Below are 12,366 nucleotides of genomic sequence, written 5' to 3'. Positions count from 1 at the left end.
AAACAAACTGTGATTGGTAGTTTGACATGTTGGCCAAACAGCCTCATGGGTGGGCCTTGGCCAATGAAAGCTGCCATGAATTCCAGACCCAGAGTTCTCACAGCGAGTGTCATGGCAGATGACCCAATATAATTTCAAAAATACTACTGTTGTTTTGTCAAGTAATGTAGTTTGAAGAGTTTTTTTTGTTGTTGTTGTTGTTTAGACTTTAAATATGTGGTCTGTAAATAAAGATAATGCCTATGTGAAAATGTGCTTCGATGTTTTTGGAGACGTGGGCTCCAGGGCGTCAGTGGCAATCATGAACTCATTAACCCACGAAGAGAGCAGCCTCACCTCACAAAACATATGGCTTTGTGAAAAGTGCAAATCAGTGATATGACTTGTCGTGTCAGAAGTCCAACACATGATTCAATCTGGTCAGGCAGAAGTAAACGGATGAAAGACATTTGGGTGATCAGTGAAGAGTTTTGCTGAAACATTAGTCTATTTTGTTGGATTTGTGAATCTGTTGTGTGTTTGTGAAATGCTGCATCTTCTCACATGTTCAGAAAACGAGACCATAAGCTTGAGATTAACGTGTCATGACAGCGCACGCACACACACACACCCCAAAATGAAGTCCAAAGAGCATTAAGCCCATTAGTGTTTCCCTGACGGGAGCCGCAAGCTGCTCTCTGACCTTCAGTGAGACTATAAGAGAGCAGCAGAGACAGACAGTCTCATTCCACAGACAGACGGAGAGAGAGACAAACACACGCCGCTCACAGAACACAAACACAGGTAAACATGTTCAAGAATTACAATAGCAGCTACTTGATGTTCTTAATCTCGGTCAGATCCATAGTTCATAAATGATCAATCATCTGTTTTGCTGTATTATGTCTAGTTTGTTTCTGTTGGTGTTTGTTTTATGTGGGTTAGTTCATTAGGTTTCTATTCTATGCTCTGGTGCTTAAAGGGAACCCCGGGTATTAAGACTTGTATGGCTTAATGAAATGTAAATGATGTCTCTTACTGAAATATGTAAGACGCTGCAACCATTTGACATCATTGAAATAACGGCGCCCCCCATAGTCCAAAATATGTATAAAATGATGTGGATTTCTTAAAAAATAATAAAATCTTTCATGGGTTCTCTACAACATATTTAAGTAAGAGACATCATTTACGTTATTTTAAGCCATACAAGTCTTAATACCCAGGGTTTCCTTTAATGCAGGAAATACACCATGATGTATGGTGGGAAATATTCATGATCTGAAGAAGGTGTGATTCTCTGAACTTCTAATCAGCATCACATGAAGCTGCAGAAACACCAACGTCTGATCCACAGACAGACAGACAGACAGATAAAGGAAATCTCATAAGTCTGTTATGTTAATGAGATTAACAGTCTTTATGAGGCAACATGAAAAACAGTGTTTGATGTGGATTATTGTGAGATTATAATCTGATCGACATCTGACACATCAGGAATATAGCAAAGTCTGCACTCAAAGGGCTTTATTTCATGATAATGACTGAGGATGTATGTTATCACACTGGGGTGTTTACGGGATAAATCAATACAGGCAGATGACATCAGTTACGTGAGAGACTGCAGAGACACACAACAGCAATCAGTGCAAGATGACGAGTGATAATCGAAGGAGAGAAATGTTCCAGATCCAGCAGCGTAATCCCATAATCCCAGATTCCTGTCATGGCAAGTCACATTTATTTGTATAGTGCTTTGTACAAACTCATTGTGTCAAAGCAGCTTTACAGAGTCAAACAGGAAAATAGATTGTCAATTATGCAAGAAGACAATAACAGAGTCATTTTTCAACTAAAGTCAGTTCATCATCCAGTTCAGCTCTCTTCAATAGTGTCTATGCAATCAGTCAAGCGTCCCCAACTAAACAAGCCAAAGGAACCAAAACTTCTGATTCCTCTGATGCGCTCAGATCATAAGCATCGCTCTGTTCGCTGTGTTTCAGGGAAGCGCAGACATGAACGCCGCTCCTCCTGCAGGAAGTGCTCTGGCGACACCCGCCAGCACCGCTGGACCCACCACACCCAAGAAAGGGCCGCCCAAATTCAAGCAGAGACAGACACGCACCTTCAAGAGCAAGGCCCCCAAACCAGGACAGAAAGGGTACAAACACACACATACACACACACAGTCTGGTTTACTATCCTTGTAGGGACTTTCCATAGGCATAATGGTTTTTATACAGTACAAACCATATATTCTATCGCTCTACACTTAAACCTGCCCCTCACACTAAACTACAGGCATTTTTACACTCTAAAAAAACTTATTCTGTATGATTTATAAGTTTGTTTCCCCATGTTGACCTCAATTTAGGTCTCCACAGTGCCACGAGTCCTGTGTGTATTCAGGTTTAAGTCCCCACCAGTATAGAAAAACACATACACACAAACAGTGTCACACACACACGCACACACACACACACACACACACACACACACACACTCACAAACACAAATGCTTCAGCTATTGAGCGAGTTTCCCTCTGCTCTGCAGATTCGGTGATGATATTCCTGGTATGGAGGGTCTTGGCACAGGTGAGTCACAGTGACACACACACACATACACACACACACACACTCTGTGTTCAGTGTATGTTAACTCCTGTGTCTTGTCCCGTGACAGATATCACTGTGGTGTGCCCATGGGAGGCGTTCGGAGACATGGAGCTCAGCGATCTGGCCAAATATGGCATTATCTAAAACCCGCCTCCTCAACATCACCACCTTCAGCCCCACCCCTCCCATCCAGTGGACCCACCCCTTTTGCTCAATGTTGTCGTGTGCTTATGATGTGTGATGATAAAGGACTGATTCAACACATGGACACTGTCATTATTGATATGATTGTTATTGTTATTATTATTATATAATATTTCATATTTTGTTTATGTTGCAATAAGACGACAACTTATCCCCTCCCACACCCCAGCTGTCAATAAACATCCTGAAAAATAGTCATCAGGGTTAAGACATGCCTATAGCTGCAACTCCACCCTTAACTCTGATATACTACAGAAGGCGTGTTTCCTGATGACATCACTTCCTCTGCCTCATAGAACCTGTCCCATAAACACATTTATATTATTAAATGTGTCATGTGTGATTACCGGAGTAGAAATCCAATTAAACTTTCTATTTTCACTTACTCTGTTGGCCTTATTGCAGTAGAATAGCAGTAGAAAGCAAATTTTATAATACAACAAGGAATATCATTAAACACCATTATGAAAAACACATTAACATACTGATTCATGTCAAGAATGACTGTGTGTGTGTGAGAGAGAGAGAGAGAGAGAGAGAGAGAGGCTGTTCACACACACGTAATATAAATTCAGGAAGAGTAGAAACAAATCTGTTGACTTCATCATCCGCGTGTCACTCTGCTCCACCCATCCACCTACACCTGAGACAGGGACAGATGACACACAGACAGACGCTGCGAGGGTCTGTGATGGACGGAGCCACAGGCTACAGGTACGACACTTTCATCTTTAAATACGATCAGTCTTACAAAGGATGAATGAAATCAGGTGACAGTCCGGTCACAATATTAACAACTATGAACTGTAAATCATGTCTGCTGTGTGTGTGTGTGTGAGTCTGTGTGTGTTGTGATTGAAGTTTTTTACACTGTTGCTCAAGAAAAACACCTGTTTTCCTTCAATCAGACAACAGGTTTCATCATGTCATGTAAAGATCCTTGATTCATTAGCTGCTTGTTTTATTCAGATCAGTCGTCACTACGACACACACACACACACACACACACACACACACACACACACACACACACACACACACACACACACACACACACACACACACACACACACACACACACGTGCGCATCAGATACAAAAGCAGCAAATCAATTCTAAACATTTCTAAACTATTTAGCTATGTAGCTGCTGCCAGATGACAAACTCAAAGGTGAATTGATGTAAAACATGTGGAAGAGTGAAGATGATCTGTAGCAGGAAAACATTTGTTAAAGCAGAAGATAAAATCACTGATAACAGCGTCACAACTGAGCTTTTGTCCTGGAGAGGAAGAACAACACATCCGTCTCCATCAGCGCTTCACCAGATGGATCCTCAACATTTACAGCCCTGGGGTCCTGGCCAAGCACACAAACTACATACACACACAAATGTAATACTTGAGGTTTAAGATCAGAAATACAAATGACAGAATGGATAATTGAACAAATTAAAGTGCTAAAATACTATCCAATGAGAATTAATTTAAATAAAATTTATTGAATGGTTTTTACACATTATACATACAGTACAGAGTAGGGCTGCACGATTAATCGCATGCATTTGTCATGCGTGTCTCATCAGTAAAGCTGGTTCCGTGATTAGCGGTAAATATCCGTCAGCTGTTTTCAAATGCACCGGCAGTTAATACACAGAGCCGTAGTTCACTGACAAGCTACGCAATATCGTGTTCATAATCGAATGCGATTAATCTCAATTATGAACAGAATATTGCGTAGCTTGTCAGTGAACTACGGCTCTGTGTATTAACTGCCGCTCCCGTTTGAAAACAGGTGACAGACATTTACCGCTAATCACGGAACCGGCTTTACTGATGAGACACGCATGACAAATGCATGCGATTAATCGTGCAGCCCTAGTTCAGAGAAACCTTTTTAAGACATTAATACTCTTATTAACCCAAAAAGCATTAAATTGATTACAAGATTATTGATCAAAAGACATTTATAATGCCTAGGACATGATAACAAAATGCTATTTTTTTAGCAATGTGCAGAATAATGCTAAAAGATGCTAACAAAGTGCTAAACATGCTAGAAACAAGCTACCCAACAAGCTTAGACTTATTGATTACATAGCAACACGCTAGCAACCACCCATAACACCCTAGAAGCTGCCTAGCAGCCACCAAGAGTATCCTAGAAACCACATAGCAACGGACTAGTAACCACCCAGAAAACCCTGGCAACCGCCTAGAGACACCCTAGAAACCACCTATCAACCACCTGAAACACCCTAGCACCCACATAGAAATGCCTTAGCAATTTTTGGAATGCATCGCGATTCTTTCTTGAATCGATTCCGAATGCTGAAACAGCCGTATTCTGCTTGCTTCCAGTTCCTTACACACGCACCTCTTGAAACTAAAATAATCATTCATAAAGCAAATTACAAGGATGTTCATAATGGGCTGTGTTTACATTAATCTTGCATCATAAAAGCATAGTACATTTAGGGTGTACTCATACTAGGCAGGGTAGCCATGAACCGAGTCCGAGCAAGATTATCCCCCCCCCACTCCACTGCTGGCCTGCACTCACACTTGCACCAAACCTTCCGGAACGGAGCACGCTTACGTCATGTATGAGATAACAGAGAATACCACTTTCACTGATATTCTGCCAATTAATTAATAATTATTTTATAATTCACTCCATGCATTGATTTTCACTTGTATGTATCAGAGAATTATTATGGAGACAGCGGAGTTTAATTAAATCATTTGCAGCTTTACTCGCAAACTACATTTCCTGTTTATCAAGGTAAGATTGCGAGGTCACACTGCATGCGTACCGCACCTGAGCCCAACCGAACCGTGCCTTGGTCCACCTCTTCCAACCAGGCCAGGGCCGGTTAAACGAAACGAACACTAGATGTGCAAGTACATTTAAACACTTACATTACTCAGCCAAACGCACAAGTGCTCTTCTTCATGAGCATCTGAGTGTGCGGTTAAAAAACTAGCCTAGAGTGACATCTGCTGTTAAAAACTAAGCTAAGAATTGATTCCAGAGAGAATCATGATGAAAGATCTCAGAATCGATCCACGAATCGCGATGCATATATATATTCCCACACCCAAAACAAAAACACCATAAAAAACAAAAAAAAAACACAAAAAACACCATAAAAACTGTATAAAAAACCAACAACAACACAAACAAACCAAAAAGTAAATAAAACTGTTTCAAACTTCATGCTTTTACAACTAATTCAAACTTTCAGGCTAGGTTTTTTCAGCTGTTTCTGTTATTTTAATTTTTATCACTGTGAAGCTGCTTTGACACAATCTTTATTGTATAAAGCGCTATAGTCAAGTCAAGTCACTTTTATTTGCTTAGCGCTTTATACAATACTGATTGTGTCAAAACAGCTATAGAAACAAAACAGAATTTGTATCGCAAAATCATTCTGGTGACTTTCTCTGGTTCGGTGGTGAAAACAGAAATTTGAATCAAATTGGTTTGAACAAAAATAACTGAAAGTTGTCTGTCTTTCCTATAGATCACTCTGAGCATTAGAGAAAGAAGAGAAAAATCACTTCAACATCCTCATCCTCCACCATCCCACCTGTGGTCCTTGATTAGATCCATCATCATGGAGCTTCTGGTCCGGGTTCAGAGGTCGAACGGCTCCCGGCCTGCAGGCTGCGGCTCTGCTCTGGCTCAAGAGTACTGGCCGCTGTGTGACACGTGGGGGATCGTGGTCCAGGCCGCGGCCGGACTGGGTTTGGTCAGCTGCGCGGTGCTGATGCTGGTTCTGCTGCTATGGTCAGCGTGTGTGTCCCGCCGTCGGTCCAGTGCACTGGCGGCGCTGCTGCTCTTCCTGTTGGCCACAGCGGGCATATTTGCCCTTCCCTACTCCTTCCTCATCGCTCTGTCAGCACAGACGTGTCCGGTGCGGGTGTTTGTGTTCGGCGTGTTGTTCAGCATGGCATTCGGTGCTCTGCTGGCGCGTGGTCTGGCTCTGCTGGGGGTGGCGCTGGCACGCGGCTGGAGAGAGGTGGGTGTGGCCGTGGCGCTCGCACTGGTACAGGTGATCGTAGCCACGGAGTGGCTACTGGTGGTGCTGGTGCAGGATAAGAGGACGTGCCAGTTTTCACAGCCAGAGTTTGCCATGCTGCAGATTTACGTGATGGTCCTGTTAGCCGCGGCGCTGGTGACGGCGCTGTGTTTCCTCCGGTACACCTGGGTCACCTACACCTACAGTGACAGCGGACAGATGCATCGGCAAAACAAAGTGCAGGCGGCACTGCTGGTCCTGACGCTGCTGCTGAGTGTCTGCATGTGGCTCGTCTGGATCACGCTCCTCACATACGGGAACCACGCCATGGGCCACAGCCCGCTCTGGGACGACCCCGTGATCAGCGTGGCTCTGACCGCTAACGGCTGGGTGCTGCTGCTGGGACATGGTTTCACTCAGGTCCACTTCATGTGCAAGCGCAATGCTCGTACCAAAGACCCGCCACTGGACTTCACGGGCTGGACGAGCCCCAGAGCACAGCCAGCGGCTCCACTGGACCTGAAGACCGGCACCGACAACGAGGGCTTCCAGATGGACGCGGACGCGAGGAGAGGTAACATCAGATCAGATGAACCTACTTCTGAAGCCACATTGCATGAGGTGTTCTGGCTTGTTATCACTGATTGTGTCTTTAATATGAGTGTATTCTGCATTCTCCATATAGTTGTTTTCAGTTGTTCAGTTGTTTTTAACATGTTTAATCCTGAAACACATGAAAGAATCTGCCAGTGCAGAGAAAAAATACACTGTGATCTTACGTTGACACAAGGCTCCAGCATCAGTCTTACATACTTTGCTAAGAAATTAAATCTAGGAACATTTAGGAACATTTTAGGTTTATAAAATGTATATGTCCAGGCTTTAAACTTTACGAGCAGCAGATGGCACTGTACTCCACATGCCTAGGCTTTGAATCTTTTACTGGGACAATCAGGGGATTCATCTCCCCATCCTTACAAACATTCATATTAAAGACACATTCTCTGAACACAGCTGAGGGAATGTGCTCATCATTTTACCGTCTCTGTCCTGAATAACCCAATGTCAGGATGCACTAAGCAAGATCAGTCAACAAAGTTGCTGCCTATGAATGGCACAGGTTAAAGGTCACGTATTTGTATTGCAGGTAAAGATGTGGCGTGGTCTGGAATCTTCATGAGAGTGAGTTCTCATCATCCAATCACCATCCTGCAGCACTGAACGGCTGATGATGTCACTGTCATGTGATTAATCCGCTGTGTTTCATGTTTCAGGAACTCAGTGCAGAGAAAGATTACAGCATCCCTCGACCCACGACCACCAACATCAACGAGCCATACGAAGAATACTATGAGCACAGAGTTTGACCACACACACACACACACACACACACACACACACACACACACACACTCCCTTACACACACACACACTCACTCATAGTCCCTCACACACGCACACACACACACACACACACACACACACACACACACACACACACTCACACTCCCTTACACACACACACACTCACTCATAGTCCCTCACACACACACACACACACACACACACACACACACACAAACACACAAACTGGATAGAAAGAAGCTCTCACTCATAGTCACCTCACACACACACACACACACACACACACACACACACACACACACACACACACACACACACACACACACAGATATACCCCCCACACACAGACTCTGTCTGCTAATAACACTGAAGACATGAGCAGAGCTGTTGTGTTTCTGTCAAAACTCTAAATAAATCATTCAAAAAGCAAATTCATCATATGTCTGTGTTAAACAGTCTGTTTTGCTGTCAAGCTTCCTGAGGTTTCCTCTCTAATACCGTGTACTGCATAAATGCACAAAAAAAACAAACAACAACAACAACAAAAAACCCAAGTTGCAAAATGTAAATGATTGCAAATTAGGGAAAAATACAATTGCAAAATATCTTTAGTTATTGCTTGTATTTCCTGATTCGTTTGACAGACCACCTGGTGGCGCTGATGTGCTGCAGTCTGAATAACCAGCATCATCATTCATTAAAGTCTCTCTCTCATTGATGACTCTGCTTGTGCTCGGATGTGAAAAATCCACTGACAATAATTCAGAAGTCAGCAAATACAATAAGAAAAAAAACATGAAAACTGATCATAAAGAACTGCTGATTCAGGTGAACTGGTGAAACAGACGCATGAACTGGAGAACAAAGACTAGAACTGACCAGAATCACAGTCCACTACACATAGAATTGAACATCAACAAAGCCATTTGTTTTCCGCTTCTTACCAAAAGGCTCCTTTGAATTCCTGATGGTGCTGACAGTGATCAAGGCCTCAGCGCTCTGCTAAATCTCACACATTGAGTACGGCAGAGGAAGCTGGAATCTGCAGATTGGTCAGATTGAACGTCTCACATTCAACCATATTGCTTTGGTAGATTCAGTGTGCTTATGAGAGTCATTCATGATCCCGATTCCTCTGGATTCAAGCACCGATGGAGCCATCGTCTTTACAAATGCACATCAGTTTCATGCCACTGATCACAGAGGTATTTGAAAGTTACTCTGAGGAGCGAAGTCAGAGTTTTACTTCATTAGTGTTAATCTAGAGAAAAGAACTGCAACAAACACATTCATGAATTAGGCATATCTCTGTTAATTACATATATTCAAAAACATCTGGATACACCATAAATCAAGGGCTCTGAAGCTCACAAACATCAGTTTCAGCACTGCTGAACCAAACTATATCAGAGGAAACCACATTATGAAAGCTACATCGGGAAAACGAAAACAAAACTGGTATGTCTGTGGACCTGAACAGAAAATATGATCTTGCAGAATGTTTCTATACTGAATTCAGGCTCAGCGATCACAGTCCAGCCACAGAGACAGACAGACAGAAACAAACACGGCTGCCAAAGGGTGAGAGTCTGTCATGATATAGACACACTTTCTCCTTCCAGACCGCCCTGAACTGCATGAAAATGTTCAAATGCCAGACTTTAAGGTTTTTCTCTCTGAGCATCATCACATCAGCAATGTACCTGCGGTGACGGCCCGATGTCATCATCTCTCTGGCCCGTTCACACTGTTCACACTCATCCTCTCTATCACAACTGTTCATACAATTGATTTATTTTTCAATATTTGTCTATTTATATTAACATATGTGTATTTTTATTTATTTTTTTCTGTGGTTTGTTGTCTCTGTATACTGAAAGCTTATGTCACTAAAACAAATTCCTTGTATGCGCAAGCATACTTGGCAATAAAGCTCTTTCTGATTCTGATTCTGAAACTGATCCGGATTCACTTCACTTTGACTCTGTCCTGGTGTAACAGAAACTGACATGAGTTTCACACACAAACACTTCAGCAGTGATTTAACACTCACATCATCTGCTCATTCTAATTTACCACTTCACGAGTTCACACCTACATCAGATCGAGCAAATAGAAAGCATATTTGGCGTGCTGTCCGGGGGGTCTCTGAGCCTAACCCATATCCTGAGCTGGGATAAGAGTAGGGAAGCAGCGGTTAACTGGTTTCACAATTAACCACGCTTTAAACCGGCACGGTTAAATAATCGCAAAGGCTCCGCTAAACCGAGTGTTTCTGTTGCATGGAACGAAACGCAAAATTTTGACATGGAGACATGGAGGCTACTACACACACTAGATTAACTATGACAGAGAAACCAAACAGCATCCTTTATTTCCACCAGAGAAATGACTTAAGACCATATTGTGGGACTATTTTGGGTACACCAAGAATGACATTTAAATATTGCCTTGAAAACTGCTGCTAAAGAGTGAATACACGGCTTTAAACTTTTAAAGCATGACGTGAAGGCAAGACTGACGCGAAGCTACGGGTGTTAGCTCAGCATTCTGCCCGCTTCAGATCAGACAGAGATGAAATAGTGCGGTAAGATCACATTTATTTGAATTAATTAATTATAACATTTAGCTACTTTAATTAATTAATCGATCAGGAGAGAGAGAAAGCGAAAGAGAGAGAAGTGTGTGTGTGTGTGTGTGTGTGTGTGTGTGTGTGTGTGTGTGTGTGTGTGTGTGAACCTGCGTCAGAGCGTCTCTCTACAAACATGTGTTTATTTACTTAAACGGTGATTTAATTATTAAAATGAATATGTATGGATGATAGTAGATTACAATAATAGTTCATCTTATTCCCCTCCTTATTAATAGTTTCCCAAGTGGGATAAAAAAAAGTTAATAGTCTTATATTAATAATACTTCATTGTTATTTATTAACCCTTTTACAGTATTATTCATGAGTCAAAAACCAACAAGATTTTTTTTCCACCTTGTTTCCAGTTTCCTGCCTCAGGTCCCAAAAAATATAAAGAATGTACAAACTGAAAACACTAAATACTTTTGTGATCTATTTTCATTGGTTATTTTCAAAAGGGAAATACTGAAATGGATGTTTACAAAGCAGAGGTCAGCTTTTTAATTCCAATTGGAGAGATGTATTTTGTTTGTTTTTATTATTATTATTTTGTGCTGTATTATTGGTTACTGTGTTATTTATCTTTCAAAAGGCAGCAATAAATAACACTTTAATATCTATAGAGTTTCCATGTGAGTTTATACATAAATAATTGTGTGAAATGAATAAATGCAATAAATGAATAAATATATATAAAGGTGCTGGTCATATAATTAGAATATCATCAAAAAGTTGATTTATTTAACTAATTCCATTCAAAAAGAGAAACTTGTATATTATACTCATTCATTACACACAGACTGATATATTTCAAATGTTTATTTCTTTTAATTTTGATGATTGTAACTGACAACTAAGGAAAATCCCAAATTCAGGATCTCAGAAAATTAGAATATTGTGAAAAGATTCAATATTGAAGACACCTGGTGCCACACACTAATCAGTTAATTAACTCAAAACACCTGCAAAGGCCTTTAAATGGTCTCTCAGTCTAGTTCTGTAGGCTATACAATCATGGGGAAGACTGCTGACTTGACAGTTGTCCAAAAGATGACCATTGACACCTTGCACAAGGAGGGCAAGACACAAAAGGTCATTGCAAAAGAGGCTGACTGTTCACAGAGCTCTGTGTCCAAGCACATTGATAGAGAGGCAAAGGGAAGGAAAAGATGTGGTAGAAAAAAGTGTACAAGCAATAGGGATAACTGCACCCTGGAGAGGATTGTAAAACAAAAACCCATTCAAAAATGTGGGGGAGATTCACAAAGAGTGGACTGCAGCTGGAGTCAGTGCTTCAAGAACCACTACACACAGACGTATGCAAGACATGGATTTCAGCTGTCGCATTCCTTGTGTCAAGCCACTCTTGAACAACAGACAGCGTCAGAAGCGTCTCACTTCAAAAAGGACTGGACTGCTGCTGAGTGGTCCAAAGTTATGTGCTCTGATGAAAGTAAATTTTGCATTTCCTTTGGAAATCAGGGTCCCAGAGTCTGGAGGAAGAGAGGAGAGGCACACAATCCTCGTTGCTTGAGGTCCAGTGTAAAG

The 12,366-nt window shown here is 41.8% G+C and overlaps 1 protein-coding gene across 6 annotated transcripts; it reads left to right on the top strand.

The window, feature by feature from the left end:
• Positions 1 to 634: 634 nt before the first annotated feature.
• Positions 635 to 8,266, top strand: LOC109095158 (retinal cone rhodopsin-sensitive cGMP 3',5'-cyclic phosphodiesterase subunit gamma-like). 6 transcript variants are annotated; one of them, XM_042716266.1, is made up of 7 exons: positions 2,008 to 2,140; positions 2,354 to 2,376; positions 2,534 to 2,574; positions 2,663 to 3,513; positions 6,324 to 7,395; positions 7,969 to 8,003; positions 8,096 to 8,266. In XM_042716266.1, exons 5-7 carry the CDS (start codon positions 6,417 to 6,419, stop codon positions 8,186 to 8,188), a joined length of 1,107 nt encoding a protein of 368 aa, XP_042572200.1. In that variant the 5' UTR covers positions 2,008 to 2,140; positions 2,354 to 2,376; positions 2,534 to 2,574; positions 2,663 to 3,513; positions 6,324 to 6,416; the 3' UTR covers positions 8,189 to 8,266. The 6 variants fall into 6 exon arrangements, with proteins under 6 accessions (XP_042572208.1, XP_018964370.1, XP_042572215.1 ...); XM_042716281.1 differs by lacking the exons at positions 6,324 to 7,395; positions 7,969 to 8,003; positions 8,096 to 8,266 and adding exons at positions 645 to 783; positions 1,575 to 1,708 and having other exon boundaries at positions 1,983 to 2,140; positions 2,663 to 3,184; XM_042716259.1 differs by lacking the exon at positions 2,354 to 2,376 and having other exon boundaries at positions 1,980 to 2,140.
• Positions 8,267 to 12,366: the final 4,100 nt, after the last annotated feature.

Source organism: Cyprinus carpio, chromosome A3 (assembly GCF_018340385.1).
Source record: "Cyprinus carpio isolate SPL01 chromosome A3, ASM1834038v1, whole genome shotgun sequence".
In the NCBI taxonomy this organism is placed as follows: domain Eukaryota; kingdom Metazoa; phylum Chordata; class Actinopteri; order Cypriniformes; family Cyprinidae; genus Cyprinus; species Cyprinus carpio.
This window is presented reverse-complemented; position numbering and strand designations above follow the sequence as displayed.